The following is a 24,729-nucleotide window of genomic DNA, read 5'->3' on the forward strand; positions in this document are numbered from 1 at the left end:
CATAATTAATTTCAACTTCTAAACTATGGGGATTCATATCCTTTTATAGATAATTTTCCAAACCTATACCAACGCCCTGGGTGCTCTCACGCACATACAGTTCAATGTTCATTATTAGATCTTCAGAACGTATGTTACTCATGCACAACAGGTACCACTCCACGGGGAAACTTAACAAATTATCTGCCCTAGACTTTCTCATGATTAAAAGCTTAAAATTTCTGCGCTTAAAAAATTATTTCTTTACCAAAATTAGACTGCGAATCGGCTACAACAGGATATCAATTAATGTGAGATTTTGGCGTCAGAAGACGCACTTGGCTTACGGTTAAATATTCTATGTGTAGCCTAAAGCTTTATGAACTCAATGGTACCATTAACATGAGCTTTATGACTAACTAATAACTACGTAGTGTATCATGTTCACTCCCATTTTACGAAAGTTGCACTCCAGGTTTCTTCCTTGAATCTCATGTACTTCCCCATGGAGACCTTTCTTTTTAGCCTTGCAATTTATCCTCCGTCAAAAAAAACTGGTGATTATGGGCTGACATGACTGCTCCCAGTGTCATTTTGCCAGGCTCGCTGAGCCGGTTTTGTCTAAATTTGTCTCTAAATTATCCCTTTCTCTGCCTAAAATCACCCCCAAATACTTGCAGAAATTATCCGGGGACGCCCCAGGAAAAATTTTTCACCTGCCTGCACGTCTTTTGTTTTTCCAACCAGTAATAAACTGTAATTAAACAATAAATCGCCCCACGGAAAAATTAACCAACCGTTCAAATGTAACAAATCGTATGAATAAGTGAGCTGTACGAAGTAAAATATGCGGATAAATTTAACCAATAATCATCATAGTTATTCCCGTTAGTTGATCTGTTATATGGCTTTTGCGGCATCTTGTATCTTGAAGTTTTCAACTATTTGTTCTACGTGTCTACGTGTCTATCTAATTAATCAATTAAAAAGATATCGGTTGGACGGTAAGGACGGGAGCCATCTGATGTTCAAAAGAGCTCAACGTAGATATGAAGATTATACAAGGATCGTGCTAACTTCTAAGTTCTAACTCGTACAATAATGTAGATCATTTCATTTCCAATTGTCCATCATATTTATGATGCGTTCAACATGTCGGACGTCGTACGGTGTAGTAATTCACAAATTATCGTTTTATTGTTCTAGTCTTAGCATCTAGGCATCGAATCTTCAATCTACTAATAACCGTTGATGACTTATAATTTCTTATTTCATCTCTTGAAGTATAACCATAGTACTACATAATAGAATGATACTGAAACGCATATAATTCGTTAACAGGCTCGTCGCTCAAAGCTGTATTCGAAATTAAGAACTTTTATAACTTGGATCTAAGTTATGCTTCATTTGATTTCAGGAACAGCTTGAGGTATTTTTCCGTAACTAAGGATTATTTTATAACAGCAGCTAACTAATTCAAGTGTTGAAACCTGCAATTTGCAAACCAATAAAACTCAGCACATTCATTGTACAACTTACAAGCGCACTGCAAGGCTACAAGCTATCAACCCAATTAAAGCATGGAAAAAATAATGGATAAACTTAGTATGTAAAAACGTGAAAACTCAACAAATTAACATCACCTCACACCCATCAATAAATCCTATTGGTTAAAAAAGTTGTTCCAGCTTAGGTTCCGGATTTATGTACCTCATGTAAGTAGCCTTAGTTCTGTGAAGGTGCCTATGAACTGTAGTTTTGAACAATTAGATGTGTACAAGCACTCGGTGAAATTATAAAGAATGTAGCCTTGAGAATTCAAGTTTCTCCGTGGGGCCCCAATTTTTTTATTCATGATTCCTACAAATTACGAGTGAAAATCAATTGAATCTACTCTAGACTAAAACTTACCTCTTGAACTTTGATTAATTAAACTAGTAATATTTCATTACAATAGATCAATGGTATACTTATATTTCATTACAATATGAACCATCTATCTACTATCTACTATCTAGTCAAGGCGTTCCATATCTCGATATAAAAGGTTTCAAACATGATTCATATAGGCTAGAATTAATCGTATCATATTGAAAGTAACAATAATGGGCTCATATACAACGATTTCAAAGCTGTTCAAAATATTTCAAATCATCAGTCAGAATGAAATAGATACAAATTATTAGGGTTCCGGTTGTAGTGTAGAATAATTTTGATCAATCTCCAAAATTAAACCAATTGTTATTGATGCTAAATAATAAAGTGATTTAGTCGACTTGTTTACAAATACCTACATTTACTTGAGATGTAATAATTCATGAGAAGCGAATAGTCACATACATAACCAATATAAAAATACCTCTATTGTTCCCATATAGTTTTGTGTTTTTGGAGGATGGCATATTGAAGAGTTTGCTTGAAATATATTATTCTTTTACTTGATTGATTGTAAATTTTCAGATCATTGTGGACGTGCTAAAACTTGATATATATCATCATAAATCTTGGAACTGGTTGGGTTTGATGGTGAGACGGATGAAGGTAAAGGTGATGGGGACATTATTGAACTAAAATAATTTTGAACTCTGTTCAATGCTGAATTACTGACATATTCATTAGGAACTGGTGGTAAAACTTCACTTGTATTTGAACTTAAATCATTCACATCCGCGTCTGTTTCATTTAAATCATCAGAATTTTTGTTGATATTATGACCGTCATTCAGGGTTGAAGATTTGACATTGTTTGAAACATCATTGGCTAAAGAGTTTAATACTGATGGACTGTTAAACAGTGATTTATATTCTTGTTCCTTATTTAATTCCAAGTTCATATAATTGAAAAGGTTTCCTGATAGTGGAGTGATATCATCATTATTGATTGATTTGACGTTAATTGATTCCTGTTGTTCATACTTTAAATTTTCTTTATAAACAAGGTTTAAAGTTGATCTAAGAATTTCAATCTCTTGTTCAGCTGTTTTCAATTGCTTCTTGTATTTATCAGATTCTAATGCAGCTCTTCTGTTCAACTCTAATATTTTGAATACTAATTGGGAATCTTTTGACAATTTCTTTTGATAGTTATCAATAACAATACTATGATATTCAACAAGACTTTCCCATTCGTTCACTGGAATATATTCTCTACCGTTTGTAATACCTAAAAGTTCATATTTATCGAAGACGCGACTCAATTCAGTTTTTGGATTATCATGATCAAAAATTAAATTTTCAGTCTCTTGAATCAATTTTGTGAATTCTTCATCATCATCATTGGCAACCTTGGAATTTATATCAAAAAATGATCCATCTAATTTTTCAGATTGAACTTTTCTAGCTAATGAAGGGGATCTATAACTTCCAGTCTTAACATTCTTTTTCAAATTCAATGTTCCATATTGGATATCACTATTATCATCATAATCATTTTCTTTATTTAAATATGGATTATCACTGTTCTTTGTTGGACTAGAAAATGATGATCTATTCTTATTAAGGGATGTAACAGAAGATTTTGATTTTGGTGTACCTTGGTTACTGTTACCATTTTGAAATAACCCAGTTAAAGTTTGACCAGCTCTATTTTGACTAACTGCAGTAGGAGGTTTTGAACTTGTTCTAATATTTGATTTTGTTGTGGGTCTTGATTTGGAAGCACCAGCTTTTAAAGTCAGAATTTTACCAGTATTATCATTTGTCATACGGTATGAAGATGAAATAGTAGGTTGTGCATACCCTGGAACACTGGAATCCCCATTACCAGCACCTGGTCCACCAGCAGATCTCAAGCGTCTTCTTGGAGTTCCATCAATGGATTTTCTAAACCCTCTTAAAGATCTTGCTTCTGACATCTTTGGATATCTATGAGACCTAAATCCACTCAGAAAAAGAGCACACAGCCAGTTAACAGTATCAAAGCCAGTTCCATAATTTAAGTTTTCAATATCTTTGAAATAATGAATTATATTTAATTAACTTATCATTTTTGTGTCAAAGATGTACAAATTCAAATCACAAAAACAACAAAGTTTAATTGAACGGAAAAACTTGGATTATGTAAAGATTATATAATTTGAAGTTCCGATGCTTCCCGAACCGACACAAAAATTTTTTTTGTTCGCGAACATCGAAATTTAGAGTCACTTTTTTCATATGATATTGAACCATCGAATGTTATACTAGAAAGGAAATTTATATCTCTTTTTGAATTGACACTCACATTATTTTGAGAAGTATATGGATGCTTATAGGTTTTAGACACTTAAATTCCAAACCATTCATTTCTTTCAAAAACTTTGCATTTAAAAACCAAACAGTTAAAGTTTGTGGATATAATAGATTCTTATCATCAACAAATCTTCAATTTCAATCAAATTCTTTTAAAGAGCAAAGCAAAACTTTAAATTATAATAAAGAAGTCAATTTTAAAGTGAATTTTGATACAATGGCTACTACAATTAACGATTCATTGGCTAAATTGTCATTAAAAGAACCAACCACTTATGAAGGTTCTTTCCCAGAATACAACACTGTTGATCTTTTAAGAAATTACATCACTCAAGAATTATCAAAAATTTCTGGTGTTGACCCATCTTTAATTTTCCCAGCTTTAGAATGGACAAATACTTTAGATCGTGGTGATTTATTAATCCCAGTTCCAAGATTACGTATCAAAGGTGCTAAACCACAAGATTTAGCCGTTGAATGGGCTGAAAATTTTCCATTAGGTGAATACTTATCAAAAGTTGAAGCTAATGGTGCTTTCATTCAATTCCATTTTGCTCCAAAATTCTTATTCAACGTCGTTATTAAAGATGTTTTAACTCGTAAAGGAGATTATGGTTCATCTCCTATTGGTCAAAATAAAAGAGTTTGTGTTGAATTCTCTTCTCCAAATATTGCTAAACCATTCCATGCTGGTCATTTACGTTCCACTATTATCGGTGGTTTCTTATCTAATTTATACGAAAAACTTGGTTGGGATGTCACCCGTATCAATTATTTAGGTGATTGGGGTAAACAATTTGGTCTTTTAGCTGTTGGTTTTGAAAGATATGGTAGTGAAGAACAATTAGCTAAAGATCCAATTAATCATTTATTTGAAGTTTATGTTAAAGTTAACAAAGATGTTGAAAATGAAGGTGATTCATTACCAGAAGAAGAATCAACCAATGGTCAAGCTCGTGCTTTCTTTAAAAGAATGGAAGATCAAGATCCAACTGCTTTAAAACATTGGGAAAGATTTAGAGCTTTATCAATTGAAAAATATATCAGTACTTATAAACGTTTAAATATTCAATATGATGTTTATTCAGGTGAGTCTCAAGTTCCTCAAGAATTAATGAATAAAGCTTTAGAAATCTTTAAAGAAAAAGGTTTAACTCATGAAGATAGAGGTGCTCTTTTAATTGATTTGAAAAAATTCAATAAGAAATTAGGTAAATGTATTGTTCAAAAATCTGATGGTACTACTTTATACTTAACAAGAGATGTTGGTGAAGCTATTCAACGTTATGAAAAATACAAGTATGATAAATCTATTTATGTTGTTGCATCTCAACAAGATTTACATGTTGCACAATTCTTTGAAATCTTAAAACAAATGGGTTTCGAATGGGCTAAAAACTTATTACATATCAATTTCGGTATGGTTCAAGGTATGTCAACTAGAAAAGGTACTGTTGTTTTCTTGGATAACATTTTAGAAGAAACCAAAGAAAAAATGCATGAAGTTATGAAGAAAAATGAAGCTAAATACGCTCAAATTGAAAATCCAGATGAAGTTGCTGATTTAATTGGTATTTCAGCTGTTATGATTCAAGATATGCAATCTAAACGTATCAATAATTATGAATTCAAATGGGAACGTATGACTTCATTTGAAGGTGATACTGGTCCATACTTACAATATGCTCATTCACGTTTAAGATCAGTTGAAAGAAAATCTGGTATTTCAACTGAAAAATTAGCAAATGCTGATTTCTCATTATTAGTTGAACCACAAGCTGAATTATTAATCCGTTTATTAGGTCAATATCCAGATGCTTTAAGAAATGCTTCTAAAACTCATGAACCATCAACTATTGTTACTTATTTGTTCAAATTAACTCATCAAGTTTCATCATGTTATGATGTCTTATGGGTTGCTGGTCAAACTGAAGAATTAGCAACTGCTCGTCTTGCATTATATTCTGCTGCTCGTCAAGTCTTGTATAACGGTATGACCTTATTAGGTTTAACTCCAGTTGACAGAATGTAAGGGTAGTTAAACAAGAGTAAATAGTTTAAATTATAATTCATTGTAAAATATATATACATAAAGTTTTTTATCTTCAGATCTGTAAATCTAAAAAAATGAGTAACTTGAACCAATGATAATAATATCGCGAGATATTTAGATCACATTAATATTAGTTCTACTCAACGAATTATATAAAACTTATATCCTCGATCTCTTTAATGTTGTTTATTACATTAGTCTTTTAACATTGAATAAAATCTTGACACAAAGCTTATTATGATGTGTCCCTTATCAATTATATTGTTTAATTTTAATTATTTTAATCTTAGTTTTATTCGAAATTTTCTGCAGTAAACATATCAATTTAATTTAATGAAAATTCTATTTGAAGCCCAAATAATTCATTTTGATATTTATTTGTTCGTTTTTTGAAGAAAAAATTTTAATCAGTTCTCAATCTTGATAATTTTGAATTAAAAATAAAATTTATGAGGTTACCATTAAAAAAAATAATAAAAATTTCAAAATTTAATTTTTGAATTAAAAGACTAAAAAATGCATAAGAAAATAATCTTCGAATCTTCAATTATACTCTCAGCTAATTAAGATCTAAATAATACAAGGTTTTATTCTTCAATTATCAATCTTTCAAATCCCGGCACACATTAGATAACATTTTTTTGCATCAAAGTTCAAACGAATATAAAACATTCAATAGTTGTTAAAATTATCTAAAACTAATAATGCATGAAGATTTAAAATCAATAATCAATAAATGATTATTTTGGATTCAATTGAAAGCCATTTAAGTACAAAAAATCAAAATTTTGCGTTTTGAAATTGCATTTTCTATGGCACAACTTGTTAAACCATCCTAAAAAATGACCTAAACACCGGTTACAGTGGCCGAGTGGTTAAGGCGATGCCCTGCTATTTCGTGTAGCTGTTAGGCATTGGGTTTTACCTTCGCAGGTTCGAATCCTGTCTGTAACGCCATTTTTTTGCAGCTTTTTTATTGGGCGAACTACATCATTTGAAGGTTTAAAGTAGCTAATGTGAATGTTCGAAGTTATTTTAGTGATATTATATCTTTTTATTTACCATTATAATACAAACAGTACTGAGTTTAGGCAATTTTTTAAATTTCTAATTTTTTTGGTGTAATCTCATCGCATTTTGTTGCGCGAACCCATCCGAAAAAATTTAATTAGAAACATAGATAGAAAAAGTAGAAGAGACTATTTTTACTGTGTAAGTGCTTTAAGTAACCTAAGTATAAACAACCAGTTAAAATGGGTAAAGTGAAGAAGACAAGAAAGTTTGCTCAAACTAAACGTATCATTTCCAACAAAGATCAAAGAATGTAAGTGTGGTATTCACTCTTGGAGTTATTGTAAAGAGTATTCTCATCAAAGCTGATTCAATTTACTAACACATCTATTTAGAAAAAAAAACAATGAAAAAGAAGTAAAGAATAAAGATGATCCAGAACTTGCAAGAAACATGTATGTATCATAAATATTGATTAAAAAATGAATATATGTACTAACAGGATCATTAGTCCACAAGTTTCAAGTGCATTATTTTTCCAATTTAATGAAGCTATAAAACCACCATATCAAATTTTAATCGATACCAATTTTATAAATTTCTCCATTCAAAAGAAAATAGATATAGTCAGAGGTATGATGGATTCCCTTTATGCTAAATGTATTCCATTAATTACAGATTGTGTCATGGCAGAATTGGAAAAATTAGGTCCAAAATACCGTATTGCATTAAAATTAGCCAAAGATCCAAGAATACAGAGATTAAGTTGTTCTCATAAAGGTACTTATGCGGATGATTGTTTAGTTCATAGAGTTATGCAACATAAATGTTTTATTGTGGCCACAAATGATGCTGATTTAAAACGTCGTATTAGAAAAGTTCCAGGTGTTCCTATAATGAGTGTTGGTGCTCATTCTTATGTGATAGAAAGATTGCCAGATGTGTTTTAAGCTAAGGAAAGTTGTTTACTATTCATTGTATATTATAAGTTGATATGAATTTGGAGCATTAAATTTAATGACCATTGATTTGTAGATTAATTTCAATTTTTTTTTTACTTTCAAGAAGGCACCACTTTGACAATAATCCCACTGAAATTTGCCACTTAAAAGGAATAAGTCAAGGCATTCAAATAAAATATACTTGGGCAATGCTTTTTCATAAATTCATGATTTATTCATTTTAAATATCAAGGTTATGCCTTTATATATTTTTAAGTTACACAGTAAAAATTGACAGAATTTTTTAGGTTGTTATAATTCAGATTCTAATGGCGTTACAAAACAAGACAGAATCAATAAAACATAGATCAAATAGATCACAGAGTCCAACTTTTGAATCGCAATTAAACGAAAATGGGTCAAGATGATATTAATCTAAAGGCAGTGAAACAGATCACAGACATGGGGATCTCTGAAGAGCAAGCAGTTCAGGCTTTACAAGTGAGTTTTATTTGAGGGCAAAAAGTATCATCAAAATCATCAACACTAACATAATTGGGGAATAGGTTTCAAATGGTAACGTACAAAGTGCTTTAGAATTCATTTTTCAAGGGGGTGACCTTACTCAACAACCACAAGATGCACCAGCGTATGATCAAGGTAATTATGAATATCCAATTGAAGAGGAAAAATCAGGTAGCGCACAAATAGAACCTGGGATTTTACAAGATAAATTACCACCATCATATAATCATGAATCTATACCACCTCCAGTTCCATCAAGAGATAATCAATTCAATTCAATTCATATTGAAAATGCAGAATTTTCAAATAGTCAAGTTTCATTATCAGACTCTGGTTATTTACCAGATACCGAGACAAATAGATTACATCAATATAATTATCAACAACAAGCTAGACAAGATTATTCAATTTATAATGATGCTACAAAATTCCAAAGATCTGAAAGTGCACCACCTTTATTAATGCCAGTTAGAAATGGTGTTTTGGAAAGTTATTTGAATCCACTTTTAACAATTTTACATGAAATTCCAAGCTTCCGTAAGGCAATTTATGAACAACAATTTGATACTTTAGGGTTCCATCCACGTTGGTATAGAGGTGAACCAATAAAGATACCTGAAGGTGCTGCAACAAAAGTTAAAGAAGGTCATGAAGTTGATTTAAAATTGTTATTAGAAGTTCAAAGATTATTTGCATTTTTAGATGGTGATTCATTAAGATCATTTTCCTCCATTTTGAATTTCCTTAAAGCTTTCCCTAAAGAGGCACAAAAAGAATTCCATAATGTTGAGAGTATTTATGAAGCTTATGAAGTTTTCTATAAAGTCTTAATTAAACAATTGGAAGCTGTTGGTGCTGATGATGTACATCAATTTTTTGAAAGTAAATTATATTATGATGAAACTGAAAAAGAAAAATCATTTGGTATGTTCCATGTGGAAGCTGAAGAGCTGAAAAGTGATTTATATAAAACCATACATACCATACTTTGGGGTGAAGATTTTGAAAGTACAGAACGTATTTTAACTTCAGTTTCAGATGTTGTCACTATTTCTTTTGAACCATCTTTCCATCATGCCCCATTTGGAATTGAGATTCCAGAGGTTTTTTATCCCCAAATTTATACCAAAGATTTCCAAGAGACTATCAATACACTTGTTAAAGAGAAGGAAAGTACCGAAAGGGAAAGACGTGAAATTTCCAAAGAATTGATGAAACTTAGGGTGTATCAAGGTAAAAATGTTACTGCATTGTTAGATACTTCAGTTGAATTTTTATCATCAGAATCTGAATCAAATAAAGATGATAAAGAACTTTCAGATGCATTAAAAGATTTAAGTTCCATTAAAGATTCAAGTAAGGATAAAATTGGGGAATTATTAGCTAAACAAGATTTGATTACAGAAAGTAAAACTTCTCGTGATCCATTTAATATAAACACCATTTTGAAACGTCATGGATCAACTCCAGAACCATATTTACTCACTGGTGTTATCATAAACAATACAGAATTTTTATTTTTAAAGAAACCACAAGATTTAATTGAATTAGAAAATCCTCAATGGGTTCATGTTATATATGATCCAACCACATGTAATGATTTAAAACATCAATATTCAAATTTTGAAACGATTAAAAGATCATTATATGGATTAACAAGAACACAATTTGCCTCATCAATTGTATTGATTTATGTTAAAGAATCAACATGGAATTCTAAAACTGATTATGAAAGATCAGAATCTGTTAAACAATTTATTCAAAAAGATATTGAAGAACTTGGTAAAAGTCTTGAACTATTGGTTCCAAGTTCAGGTGAAGAAAGTGATGATAATATTTCAGATTCAGATTCAGATTCAGATGTTGATGCTACACATGTTGAACATGTTGAGCTTGAACTAACACCAGAGGAAACAAATGATTTAGAAGGGTTAAGGTATTCGGATAGTGCTAATAGTGATGATATTTCCAAAGAGAATAAGGAGAATAAGGAGAATCTTCATAGTAATAATCCATTCAGAGATTAGTTATTTAGGAAGTTATGATATAAATGCAGTTTATTAGTTGAATTTTCTCACAATTTTGTTGTAGATTTTGTAAATTTGAGATGTGCTTATATAAAATTCCTTATCAATATTGCGCGGAGATTATTCATACTTGAATCTTTCACCGAGATTTAACCAGTACAAAAGTTACAACAACAACTTTACAACTTCAACAATCACACAATTCAAACCTCAAAGAGGGTACATTTATAATGAGTCCATATAATGTTGGTCTATTGATTGTATCAGACACAGCATTCCAGGATAATTCACAAGATCGTTCCACATCAAAAATTGAAGAATTTTTCAATAATCTTGAACAAAACCCAGGTTATAAAATAATTAAAAAAGATATAGTACCTGATTCAATTGAACAAATTCAATTAAAATTAAAACAATGGACTGAAAATGATGATTTAAAATTAATCTTAACCTCTGGTGGAACTGGGTTTAGTGATAAAGATATAACACCAGAAGCTGTTAAACCATTGTTAGAAAAAGAAGCAAGTGGGATTATACATACAATGTTATCATATTCTTTAAAAATTACACCTTTTGCAATGATGTCAAGACCTGTAGCAGGTATCAAGAATAAAAGTTTGATCATTACAATACCAGGTTCGCCAAAAGGTGCAGTGGAAAATATTGAAGGTATAATTGGTGTTTTAGGTCATGCTTTAAAACAAATTGGTAATGATAGTTCAAGAAGTTTACACAAGGTTGAAAATCCAGAGATTACTAAAATCCCTGATACACCAAAGACAGAAAGTCATAGTCATGGTCATGGTCATCACCACCATCATCATGGACATTCAGGACATTCAGGACATGGTGTTAAACGTCATATAATTTCAAATGATTTGAATAAACCAATAACTCAAAGAGCAAGATCATCACCATATCCAATGATTGAAGTTTCAGAAGCATTGGAATTAATAAACAAACATACTCCAAAATCAGAAATTATCATAAAACAAATCAATGATCCATCAATAACTGGTTATATCCTTGCTGAAGATATTTATGCAGATATTAATGTCCCAAATTTTGAAGCAAGTATAGTTGATGGTTATGCAGTTATTAATACAGATGGTCCTGGTATTTATAAAGTTGTTCAAGTTTCTCATGCATCACCTTCTTTACCAAATTTTTTAAAACCTGGGGAAATTGCAAGAGTTACCACTGGTGCTCCTATACCACAGGGGGCAAATGCTGTTATTATGGTTGAAGAAACAGAATTGGTTTCAACAAAGAATAATGGAGAAGAAGAAGATGAGATTAAGATATTAGCCAAGGGGGTTGAAGTTGGTGATAATGTTAGAAAATCTGGTTCTGATATTAGTAAAGGTGAATTAGTCTTGAGGAAAGGAACAATTATATCACCAGTTGGTGGAGAAATTGGTGTTTTAGCAAGTATTGGTAAGACCTCTGTTAAAGTTTATCAAAAACCAATAATTGGTGTACTTTCTACAGGTGATGAATTGGTTGATTTAAGTGCAAATTGTCCAAATTTCCAATTAAAACATGGTCAAATATTTGATACTAATAGACCATTATTATTACAAACTTTACAAAATTGGGGATTTGAAGTTGTTGATTTAGGTATAGCAAATGATTCTTCACAGGCAACAGAGGATAAGTTACACAAGGCGTTTAAAAATTTAAATGTTGATTATATAGTTACAACAGGTGGTGTTTCAATGGGAGAATTAGATTTATTAAAACCCACAATTGAACAAAAATTAGGTGGTATAATTCATTTTGGTAGAGTTGCAATGAAACCTGGTAAACCAACAACATTTGCTACAATTGATAAACCTGAAATATATAATGGGAAAAGAAAAATCATGTTTGCATTACCAGGAAATCCAGCATCTGCTAGCGTTACAGCTCATTTATTTTTATTACCTTCATTAAGGAAATTTTCAGGTTATATTAATATTAAATCATCTGAAAGTTTACCAACATTATCAGAAATCGATGTTTATTTAACAAAAGATACTAAATTAGATCCAAGACCTGAATATCAAAGAGCTTTTATTCATCAGCAGGGTGATCGTTTAGTAGCTGATACCACTGGATTCCAAAGAAGTAGTAGAGTTGGAAGTATTGCCGGTGCCAATGCTTTATTGGTATTACCTTCAAGTAAAGAAGTGAGTTCAGGGGTATTGACAAAGGGTACTAAAGTAAAGGCAATAATCATAACCACCTTGTGATCATATGTAAATATATAACCTGACTCTTTAAGTAAATGGAATTTGATCTAAATTTAAAGCAAATTAATATAATTTTAATATAATTTTAGTCCCTTTGACGTATAAAAATGCGACTGTATAGGTTGAGAAATCAGATTTAGTTCACCTGCATTTCCACAATTTGTACCTGAATAAGCGATCAGCAAATATACGCATTTGAGAATTAGCAGAGAAAGAACTCATTGAATCATTGAACACTGAACACTTGAGTATCTTCATAGACCTCATCTCATCGTTCTAAGCTTAGGTTGTTCAGGAGCTCTTCTCTGCCTAACCCCTGCCTAACCCCTTCCTTGTACCCTGTCCAGTGGCCTGCCCGGTGCCCGTCTAATTCCTGCCTGCTGTCTGCCTGTTCCAGATCATTTTTTAAAATTTCACTTGTAAATTAATTTTTTGCATCACCAAACACTGATTTGAAACTTTAATTACAAGTACTTTTAAAATAAATCTTTTATACCATTTGAATTAAAACATCTTCAAAAATTCTGACACCACATTCTCATAAAGCCTCATGGCAACCTTCTCCAACAAGTCCCTACCCAGACTCATCTCCAACCTTTACTTATCAAGCTCATCTTCATCCTACTACACTTCTTTGTGAAGGCTTAATTTCAAAATAGCAGCCACTTCAAATCCATCAAACCAACAACCTCTCTCATACCCCTTAGTGCTGCTTAATTTGGGTTTTTTCAGAGATCTTGATCTCTATTGAATTCATTATTCTATAGGCTGACTTGAAAAGTTATGCTAAAGTTTATCAAAATGCAAAGAGTATTCAAAAGAGTGTTGATCCCCTTTGTAATATTAGCTTATCTATTACTTACATTTTTCCAATTTCATACAAGGAATATTTTCAACACAACACCAATTAATTCAAATCAATCATATAAAACTGGAATATTTGATGATTTAAGAATATTAAAATGTTATAAATGGTATAAACAATGTAATCAAATTATGGAAGGTTATGATTCTGATGGCAATGAATTAATTTGGAACAGGGTGGAAAAAAATTTAGATATTTATGGTCAACCACCAAATTTTTGGTCAATATATACAGAATATCTTTATGTTCATATACCCAACAAGGGAAGATTTGGCTCTACAGGGAGAGCTATAGTAGATTTAGCACTTGGTGATCCAATGTCAAAAGATCCACCTTTTTATGTTGTTAATGATGCTCAAACAAGAATTACAAAACCAAAATCAAGATTAGATGCCACTTTCAATTATAAAAATTGGGAATTAAAATCTGATGGTATATGGGCCAAATATGATCGTGCAAATTCTGAAGATGTTTTAAATAATATTCAATATTTTTTTGGTAATAATGTTGTTGATCCAAGACAAGATTGGAAATTATTAAATGGGAAATTGAGATCAAGAGCTTATTTATCTATACATAGAGGTTCATTAAATTCTAAAGGTGAAATTAGAAGGCAAGTTCCAATATTAACCGAGATAAATAATGAATTCAAAATTATACAAATATCAGATTTACATTTCAATTCTAAATCAGGAGATTGTAAAGATCAATTCAATGAAAATGGTGCAATACCATGTAAAGCTGATTCAAAAACTTTAAATTTCATAAATGAAGTATTAGATATTGAAACTCCAGATTTTGCAATAATAACAGGTGATTTATTAGATGGGTTCCAAGTTCAAGATTATCAAACTGCCATTTTAAAAGCTTTGAATCCATTAATTAAAAGATCTATACCATTTGCTATAGCTTTTGGAGATAATGATGTTAATGAATTTGCCTCCAAATATGAAATTATTAAATTTATATCAGATTTACCAATGTCAATGATGGATGGAATTAATGAAAAACAACAACATCATAATTCAATAATTGGATTTGAAAATAATTATGCATTTAAAGTGTTTGATAGTCAAAATGAACATTTACAATCTGTTATTTATGTCTTGGATTTGTTCCAAGGTGATCAAGAAACAAATGAACAATCTAAATTTTTATATAATTTTTATAATGAATTACAAGATAAACCAAAATTTTCATTAGAATTCCAACATCAACCAATTCAAGAATATAGACCAAAATCAGCATTTGCGATTGTGGGGAAATATAATGAAAAGGGTAAATTAAACATTAATTCAGATTCTAATTTAAGGAAAACATTAAGTGATTTAAATGTTAATGCAATGTCTGTTGGATATGAACATACAAATGAATGTTGTATCCATGGTGAAGATAATGAAAATGGTAATAATCTGAACCCATTATGGATGTGTTATGGAGGTGCAACAGGTGAAGGTGGTTATGGTAATAAAGATATAAATTTTGAAAGAAGAGTTCGATTTTTCAGAATTAATTCAGAAAAAATGGAAATTACTTCATGGAAAAGGAAACAAACTGATCCACAATCAGTTTTTGATTATCAGTACATTTACAATTAATAGAAAAGGGGTTTATTTAGGGATATATACAATATTTTTTCAATTCTACATAGTTTATTTAGTTTATTAATATATTACATAATCTTTTGATGATCACATAATCATTACATAATCTGTCATTTTCTTAAATTTTGAAGCGCGCTTTTTTTTTATTTTAGAAAAATATAGTGAGGTTAATCAAAAAATTAAATGAATACCTTAAAATTTAACGTGAAAATTGATCAAATCTCATCAGAACGAACCATTGTTCAATTGTTAAGAAGCTCATAGCGTGCTGAAGGCTGAAAGCGCTCCATAGATTACACCTGCTCCACGATTCTTAGAGCCACAGCAAGATGAGTCAGCCAGGCGCTGGTCCAATAACTGATCAAGAATACAATGTAAGTATAGAGTTATTGAAGGTTTTTATTGGGTTTTATCAATGATAGGTCATAGTTATGGGATATTTACTAACATATGCTTTCTTAATAGAATATTCTAAATTATATCAACTCTTTGCGGCTTAGTGATTTGAAACTGGTAGCTAGAGCTCTTTCCGTTGCACAAGCTGGTAGGAAAGCTGATGTTTCTGATAGAATTAAAAGATATTTACAAATTGGTAAAGAAAGTGGTGATGTAAATAGAGTACGAGCCATTGGGAAAATAGTGGAAATTGCATTTAGACAAGAAAATGTACCAAATTATGAAACCGTTTATGGTTCATTAAATTTAATGAGTCCAAGATCATCTCAATCTAATTCAAATCAACAATTTAATACATCACAAGATTCACTACCCAGATCCCAAACTAATCCAAGGAAACCATGGTTATTTTTCAAAGAAAATCCATTTTTCGTTTTGAAAAAATTAGTTACTCCAAATGCTGGTGTTTGTTTAAAAGCTCCAAATTCAAGAGGTACAGGTCATGTATCATTTCAATTAAGTGAACAAGATTGTGAATTATTAAAACAATCTTCTAAATTTAAACTTTTTTTACTTTGTGGTGCTTATGATAAAAATAAACCTTCAACTGATACTGTGGTTGAATTCCCACAACCACTGGAAATTCATTTTAATGGAGTTCAAATAAAAGATAATGTTAAAGGATTGAAAAATAAACCAGGTACTGCAAGACCTGCTAATTTAACACCACATATTTCACCTCCAAAACATCAAAATTCACTGAATATGGTTTATGCTTTCACTAAGACTGATTATTTAATTTTTTGTTATTTAATTGAAGAAGTTTCACCTGATAAAATTTTACAAAAAATTCTATCAAATCCTCATATTGTTAAAGAGAAAACTTTAAAAGATTTCCAAAATGAAGGTGATGATGATGATATTCAAGAAGTTTCAACAAGATTATCATTAAAATGTCCATTATCATTCACAAGATTTAAATATCCAGCTAAATCAATCGCATGTAAACATGTTCCATGTTTTGATGCTTTATCATTTATTTATTTACAAGAACAAGCATCAACTTGGACTTGTCCAGTTTGTTCAATACCTGTAAAAGTTAAAGATATTGCAATAGATGATTATGTCATGGAGATTATGAAAAATACAAGTGAAGATGTTGAAACTGTTGAAATTGATTTAGATGGTTCTTGGAAACCAATTTATGAAGAAGATGAAGGTCCAAACCATAAAAAACAATCACAAGGTCCAGGATCAGCTTCACCAAATGATCATATTAAACAAGAATCTAAAAATGCTTCAAAAGCTCCAACTCCTGCTAATGAACCAGAAATTATTTCTCTAGATAGTGATGAAGATGAAGATGAACAACCAACACCAGTATCAGTTCCAACTCCAGGTCCTCAACATAGACCTGTACCAGAGGCACAGCCAGCTCCACAACCAGCTCCACAATCACAGGTTCCACCATCAACAACACCAAATAATATAAATAATAATCAAGCTCAACAACAACAAGGTGCACATCATAACGTTCAACAGCATCAACATCAACAACAACAACAACCTCATCAACAGCAAGCACCTCAACAGCACCACCAAGGAACACCGTCCCAAGGTCCTCAACTTCAGACATTTCAACATCATGTACCTCAACAACAACAACATCAACAGCCTCAACAACAGAGTCAATTATCTCATCAGAATGCTCAACAACAACATCAAGCTCCACGATCTCAAGCTCCTCAGCTTCAAACGTTTCAACATGCGGGACCTCAACAACCTCAACAGCAACATCAACAACAGCAAGTACCTCAACAACATCAAGTACCTCAGCATTCTCAACAGCCTTTTCGAGCTCAAGTAGGTGAAGCTCCTGCACAAGCTCAACATCAACATCAACAAACTCAACGTCCTGCGCAGACTGTTCAACCTGCTCAATCTACTCAACCTGGTGAATCTCAGCTTCAACATCAAAATAATATAACATCTAGAGTTATTCAGGCTCCTACAGGTAATTCTACACACCAGAATAATGTTGTCTCAAATAATAATAATAATGGGAACCAAAGCCCCAATAATCAATCCAATGCATCAAGGATATTACCACAACCACAATCAGATATTCAATCACAACAGTTACCACCATCAGTTCAACCTTCTGCTCAACAACGTCAATTTGATATACTGAGCCATTCACTTCCTCAAAATCAAGTTCCCTTATCACCTCAATCACCTTCTAATATTAATTCACCACAACAAGCCCCTGTACCATCAACTGTTTTTAGAGTTCAAAGTAATCCTCAACACACTCAACAGCAACACAATCCATTGATAAGAAAGGCACCACCTCAATCACCACCATTGCAAAATAACGCTGCTACTATAAATAATACTTCATTATCATCTCCATTAGCTCATAACACTGAAACTGCTCCAGCTCAATCAACTACACAATCGGGATCTCCAGGATCAAGTGGTCAAGCTTCAACCAATAATGTTAACTCTCCACTGAATCAAGCTCCACAAGTGAATAACAATGCTCAAATACAAAGGAATGGTGATAGTTCATCATCAGCAGCATCTCCATTGAACGCTCAAAATTCACCGGTTCAAACTACTACTTCAACTTCACCTCAAATTTCTGCACCTCGACAACCTACAAGACCACTGGACATTTATGAACAAGAAATGAAAGAACTTGAACAGTTGAAACAAAGAATCCATAGAGCTGGTAGAACTCCAATTTCAAGACCTAGTCCATCTTTACCACCAGCTTTACCACCTCATCAAAGATTTGATAGATTATCTACAAATCCTCAACCAGACCTGTTTAGACCTATTAATCCAATGCATACCCAACATGCTTATAATCAACAACGTGGAGGTCTGAGAGGTTACTTTCAAGGTCCTGCACCTTCATTATATGGAAATCAAGAATTCAATTATTTGATGAATACTGGCCCACAGAACCAACAGCGTGTTGATACACAAGGACAAAGTACTCATCAATTTAGTGTTAATCAAACTTCAAGAGCAACATATCCTTTACATGGTGCTCAACAGCAACCACAGCAACATCAACAACCGCAAGTCCATCAACAACCAAATCAACAGTCACAAAGACCTCAAATACCATCACCATTGAATGTTGCAGATGGAAGTAATGGTTCAACAGTTCAAAACCAAGCGGCTAGAAAGCTGCCAGATCTTGCACCTAAGGTTAACAATACACAAGGTATCAATCAAAGAAGAGTTTTGTCAAATCCAGATCATTCTTTAGGCCAAACTGCTCAACAATCATCTTTAAAAGCTAGTTTGGATGATTATCAACAGAAACATGGTTTGAATAGAGCTAATACTATTAATACTCCTCCAAATTACGGCCATCCAGGTGCTCTACAAAATGTTCAAAAACTGAGAGAAAATTTGAATAATAGACCAAGTGTTTCAAATTCAAATGGTCCAGTATCTAGACCTGAATCCAGAGTTCAAGCTCAAACCAATGAATCATCAAATCAAGTACAAAATTACCAATCTCATCAAACTGATGATTTAGCTAAGAAAGTTGACAGTGCACCAATCTCCACAAGTCAAAATCCAAGTTCAGAGCCTAAAACTCAACCTCAACAACAACCTCAACAACATAGTCTTCAATCTCAACCACAACCAGTTCAAGCTAACCAGCCTAATGAACAACCTCAACCAGCTCAATCATCTCAACCATCTGTACAACCTCAACAAAAAGATCAACAACAGCAACAACAATCAAACCCTCAGGAGACAAGGAAGTCACCACAAATTAGAAGTTTATTTGTTGACCCTGACGCTGAAAAGATAGAAAGCTCATCATCTGCTACAAAAGTTAATAGCGCTCCTTTACCTTCCGTTAATATACCAAGCTGGTCAAATAACAGTCTGTTAAGATCAAACAGTACAGCTTTCTCACCATCTAGATTTGCTCCACCACAAGACCAAGGTATTAACTCTACTGGTAATTCAAACCCAGCTTCATCAAATCCATCAAATAAATCAAGTCCTCATGTTGCAAATGCCACACCAACTTTATCTGGTAACCCAACTCCAACTCCACCACCTACAACCAGCGGGATTTTGGGTATAAGTGTTGATACCAACAGTCTATTTAAAAAGAAGGCTGATAATGTCATTAATAATCAATCAAATCAAATTTCAAAATCACGTACTATGCCTAATGTTTTCCTTCCATCAAAACGTCCAATGTCTGGAGAGAAGAGAAAAGTTTCAAATCAAAGTGCTCCAGAAAATGTTAAAAGGTCACAACAACAATCACCAACTATTCAAAAACCATCACAACAATTACCACCAGTACAAGGAACAACATTAAATAACCCATCAGCGCCTCAACCTAACATCGCACCAAACCCAACTTCATCTTTAGCACAATCACATGAACCTAAATATCCACAATTGGCAAGAGTGAATTCAACAGTAATTGATTTAACTAGTGATGGTGAAGATGACGATGATACACCTCTACTGAAAAGAAACAACTATCTAAATACTCCAGTGGTTGATGATGATGATATACCATTGCTGCGCAGAAATGATAGACCTCCAAATAGGCCCAATTAGTTACGAATTAATGTGAAATAATAAATATGTATTATAGATAATTTTTCATTTGTAGCCCAGGCTTAAATAGTATAGCGATTTAATTATATTGTACAAAATGTTTTGCAAATCATTATAAATAAATATGAATTAGAAAAAACATAACCTAAATAATATATATAAACTCATTACCATAACGTATCATTCCATTTTTGAAGTTCTAAAGATTGGGCAATAACATCTTTTTGTGCCTTTTTTCTCATATAAAAAATTGGACAATCTTTATTTGAACATAAAACATCTTGATGTAAAGAACCTTGACATCTTTGACAATTTGTCCATAATCTTGCAAATTTAACTTGTAGAGCATTCATTCCTGCTAAAGCTTCACTATATAATTTACCAGCTTTTGGTTTACAATTATCACATAAGGCACCATGATTATTTTTTGGTAATGGATTTTTACAACCTTTACAAGTTTCAACTTTTTTAACAAATCTCATTAATCCACCTGTTGTTGCTGATGCCATTGTAACTGTTCTTGTATGTGAACCCGTTAATAATTCTTTTGCCTTTTTTTCACCTAATATAGGTTCAAAAATTCTTGTTAAAGGATTTGCTAATTGATTTTCTAAATAATATTTTGAATCAATTGGTAAATTATGTTCTAAAACATATAATGGATCTTCAGATTTTTCATAACTTTTATTACCTGCAGTTTTTATAATAACATAAGCAACACGATCACCAATAGTTGGAGCTGAACCAGCATCTCTTTTTCTCATTCTATCAGCTAATTCCACATGAGGTTGTTTATTTGCATAATCAGATCTTGATAAAGCTTTTGTAATGACTAGTTGTTGCATATCAACACGATCTTGTAATAAATCAGCAATGGTTTGTTTAACAAAATTTTCAGCTGATTTAACATCTCTTTTCTCCAAGATAAGTTCAAGAATTTTAGTAATAACATTTGAAACTAAACGACAATTATCTCTTCTAACAGTTTCAATACCTTTTGTATCCATCTTGTCAAATTTTTCAGTATTTGTCCAATATAACCCAGCATATCTTTTTTTATTAATTAATAAATATGGGAAATAAACTTTTTCAAATTCTAATTTAATTGGATTTAAAAATTTAGTTGAAACAAAATCTGCAGCTTCTTCACCTAATTTCATACAAGTTTCTAAATCTTTATAACCAAATTTAACCATAACAGAATCAGTATCACCATAAATAACTTCAGAATCATAATCATAACCATTTGCAATGGTATATTTATCTTGAACTTCTTGTTTAGTTTTTTCAATCATACCTCTACCAAAAGCAGTAACTGATGAAGAAATAGCTAAACATGGTAATTTACCAATAGTAGCACCTGTAAACCCATAAACAGAATTTGCAGAAATTTTTAAAGCTAATTGTCTACCATTTAAAACATCTCTTTTAAAAGGATCAGTTTCAGTTTTCATATCTTTTTTGGCTTTTTTTCTTGCACTTAATAATTCTTCTAAAATTATTGGTAAAATTCCCTTTCTTTGTGAAGTTTTAACGAAAAAATCACCAGATGGAGAAACAGTATAATCTTTATCTTTTTCTAATTTTAGTCTTTCAATAGTTGGTTTATTCAATAATGTTGTATAACATAAATTATGTGCCATCATAATACTTGGATATAAAGAACTGAAATCTAAAGTTGCAATTGGGACATCATAATAACCTCTATGAGGTTCAATAACAGTGGCACCTTCATATTGAACATCAGAAGATCCACCTTGTTGTAAATTTGGAACAACAAGATCAATTTCTAAACATTTTCTAAATAATTGAGAAATAACTTTAATTTGTTGACCTCTTGTTAATAAGAAAGAGAATGGAACACCAGTAACTCTTGCCATTTCAGTATAATTAACAAGACACATTAATTTTTCTAATAATCTCATTGGTAAATAAGCATCTTTTAAACAATAAACAGCTAATCTTCTTCTTGTTTCACTATTACCGTTTTGTAAATCTGTAATAATTGAATGTTGAACTTCTTCTTTTTGTTCATTTAAAAAATGTGCAGAAACTGAATTTAATGTATAAGATCTTAATTTATATTCTCTTTGGATGAATTGTAATAAGTCTAATTGCATTCTACCATCAATATTTATAGATTTTGATTCTCTTGTACCATAAGCTTTTGAACTGAAAACAGAATCTTTTGCCTCTTGTTTGATATTTATTAATCTACCAAAATATGGGAAATCTCTTAACCCAAGAGCCTTAGCACGATCCAATAAATATGGTAAATCAAAATTTGTGGTATTATAACCAATAATAACATCAGGATCAACTTTATTAACAAAATCTTTCCATTCTAATAACATATCTCTTTCATCTTCATGTGCAAAGATTTCAGAACCTGTGATTGGAGAACATGAATTAACAGTGAAAACATTACGAACAAAAGGTCTTGATTCACCTGATCTTGATACAACATTTGCAATTTGAATGATTGAATCATGTTCAGCTTCAGGAAAAATCCCCTTTCTACCAGCACATTCAATATCAAATGATAAAATACGTAAAGGAGCCATTTTAAGCCATTCACCTTCTGGAGGATGTGAAATTAAACTTTTATAATCAATGTTGACTTCTAATTGACATCTTGAAGTTTTCAAACCAGTTTCCACTGGGGTATATGTTCCTTTTGGTAATGTAATCCAACTCATACCGGTAATTTTACAATCAATCATTAATCTTAATAAATATTGAATATTATCATAAGTCATTGTCCCATCACCATTTGAATTAAACATCCCATTCCATGAAACCATACCTTTTTCAAAACCAGATCTAATTTTGGGTATATCTTTAGCATTTACACCAATAATTTTCAAAAAGCAAACTTTTTGATTCCCATTAAAACCCCAAATAGATTCTTTAAAACATAATTCTATATCCAATACACCTTCAAAACTTTGCTGTAAATAATTTTTAAAACTTAATAAATGTTCTTTTCTAAAATTTAATGGTGCAGGTACATAAAAATAATGTAAAAATCCAGTAACATTACAAAGAACTGAATAACCTTCTTGAGTAACACCAAAGAATCTTACAGCTGATGAACCTTCAGTTAAAGCTTCTTCAGCATCTAATTGTTGGAATGTGATATCATGGGTTTCAGGTTTCCAATCCACAGGTAAAGTTGGTCTTTCCCATATTTGATCTTCAGCAGTTTGATTTTTAATATTTATATCATTACTCATTGAAAGTAATTCTTTTTCAAATTTAGAAGGTTCCACTTGAGCCATAGCATTCTTAGCTTTGAAACTTTGTGATTGATGAATATGTTGATCATCTTGACTTGATTGTAAGGCAACAGGTAAAGAATGAGCTTCATGATGTAAATTTTCAATTGTTCCTTGTGGTGTTGAATCTGATCCAGCAATTACTTTTGCCTTCTTGTGAGGATCAGCAGAGTTCTCTATTTCCACAAGTGTTCTTTTAGTATTAGCACCAGACATTATTTCCACTGTGTATGATAGCAAATAATAGATGTGATCTTTTGATTAATTAAAGGATAATGTCTATGAGTATTTAATAAATTCACGTTTAAAATTTTGGTAAAAATACGCGTCTTTTTTAATATTTTTTTTTTTAATTTTAAATTTCGCGCGTTTTCATTTTTATATAGATTATGTAATCCCAGTAGTTAATAGTGACACATAGATTCTGTCATATATAAGCAAGATTTGAGTACAAAATAACAAAAGTAAAGATTGCTCAGACGAGCAATATCATGATTTTGTATAATAGAATACACACTTCGATAAATATTCTGTCAAAATATCTTGACTTGGTGCTATTTAAATACAAAATTCACATAGCCATGGACAATAGCACCATGGTGTAAGGTGTATGTATACTCATGAACTTGAATTGAATTAAATGCTAGAACTTTACTTATATTGAGTACCAACGTACATTCGGCATTTTCTAGCTATATCATTTAGTTCATAGTTACAAATGATTGATGATTAAGTTAAGTTATCAATAGCATCTATTATAAGTGTTATGCCAAACGGCCTTAAAAACATTGGTCAAAGTATGTCAAAACTCATATATGAAACAAATTGACTTTCATACCAAGACGTTTAAAGATTCAAAGATCTTAATTGTATATGTCCCTTAATGTCCAGTGCCTGCTAGGCTAAACATATAATATCAGAAATGGCAATATATTGTATTAAAGATCTTGTCCGCATGCCAAAATTCTTAGGA

General features: G+C 31.5%; 8 protein-coding genes across 8 annotated transcripts; 6 read left to right on the forward strand and 2 right to left on the reverse strand.

The window, feature by feature from the left end:
* Window positions 1-2,440: 2,440 nt before the first annotated feature.
* Window positions 2,441-3,832, reverse strand: BN7_810 (uncharacterized protein; the record flags this gene model as incomplete). Its single annotated transcript, XM_011278573.1, has 1 exon — window positions 2,441-3,832. One exon carries the CDS (start codon window positions 3,830-3,832, stop codon window positions 2,441-2,443), a length of 1,392 nt encoding a protein of 463 aa, XP_011276875.1.
* Window positions 3,833-4,221: 389 nt separating this feature from the next.
* Window positions 4,222-6,240, forward strand: SYR1 (arginine--tRNA ligase; the record flags this gene model as incomplete). The annotated part of the gene is made up of 1 exon (XM_011278574.1): window positions 4,222-6,240. The coding sequence occupies one exon, from the start codon at window positions 4,222-4,224 to the stop codon at window positions 6,238-6,240; it is 2,019 nt and encodes a 672-aa protein (XP_011276876.1).
* A 1,514-nt stretch (window positions 6,241-7,754) lies between these two features.
* Window positions 7,755-8,222, forward strand: FCF1 (rRNA-processing protein FCF1; the record flags this gene model as incomplete). Its single annotated transcript, XM_011278575.1, has 1 exon — window positions 7,755-8,222. The coding sequence occupies one exon, from the start codon at window positions 7,755-7,757 to the stop codon at window positions 8,220-8,222; it is 468 nt and encodes a 155-aa protein (XP_011276877.1).
* Window positions 8,223-9,199: 977 nt separating this feature from the next.
* RUP1 (Rup1p) lies at window positions 9,200-10,765 on the forward strand (the record flags this gene model as incomplete). The annotated part of the gene is made up of 1 exon (XM_011278576.1): window positions 9,200-10,765. One exon carries the CDS (start codon window positions 9,200-9,202, stop codon window positions 10,763-10,765), a length of 1,566 nt encoding a protein of 521 aa, XP_011276878.1.
* Window positions 10,766-10,995: 230 nt separating this feature from the next.
* Window positions 10,996-12,999, forward strand: BN7_813b (bifunctional molybdopterin adenylyltransferase MobB/molybdopterin molybdotransferase MoeA family protein; the record flags this gene model as incomplete). Its single annotated transcript, XM_011278577.1, has 1 exon — window positions 10,996-12,999. The coding sequence occupies one exon, from the start codon at window positions 10,996-10,998 to the stop codon at window positions 12,997-12,999; it is 2,004 nt and encodes a 667-aa protein (XP_011276879.1).
* Window positions 13,000-13,800: 801 nt separating this feature from the next.
* On the forward strand, window positions 13,801-15,462 carry SIA1 (Sia1p; the record flags this gene model as incomplete). Its single annotated transcript, XM_011278578.1, has 1 exon — window positions 13,801-15,462. The coding sequence occupies one exon, from the start codon at window positions 13,801-13,803 to the stop codon at window positions 15,460-15,462; it is 1,662 nt and encodes a 553-aa protein (XP_011276880.1).
* A 335-nt stretch (window positions 15,463-15,797) lies between these two features.
* Window positions 15,798-20,478, forward strand: BN7_815 (E3 SUMO-protein ligase; the record flags this gene model as incomplete). The annotated part of the gene is made up of 2 exons (XM_011278579.1): window positions 15,798-15,842; window positions 15,934-20,478. The coding sequence occupies 2 exons, from the start codon at window positions 15,798-15,800 to the stop codon at window positions 20,476-20,478; spliced, it is 4,590 nt and encodes a 1,529-aa protein (XP_011276881.1).
* Window positions 20,479-20,645: 167 nt separating this feature from the next.
* On the reverse strand, window positions 20,646-23,972 carry POL3 (DNA-directed DNA polymerase delta POL3; the record flags this gene model as incomplete). The annotated part of the gene is made up of 1 exon (XM_011278580.1): window positions 20,646-23,972. One exon carries the CDS (start codon window positions 23,970-23,972, stop codon window positions 20,646-20,648), a length of 3,327 nt encoding a protein of 1,108 aa, XP_011276882.1.
* Window positions 23,973-24,729: the final 757 nt, after the last annotated feature.

Source organism: Wickerhamomyces ciferrii, contig 00014, assembly GCF_000313485.1.
Source record: "Wickerhamomyces ciferrii WGS project CAIF00000000 data, strain NRRL Y-1031 F-60-10, contig 00014, whole genome shotgun sequence".
NCBI classification, from domain to species: Eukaryota; Fungi; Ascomycota; class Saccharomycetes; order Phaffomycetales; family Wickerhamomycetaceae; genus Hansenula; species Hansenula ciferrii.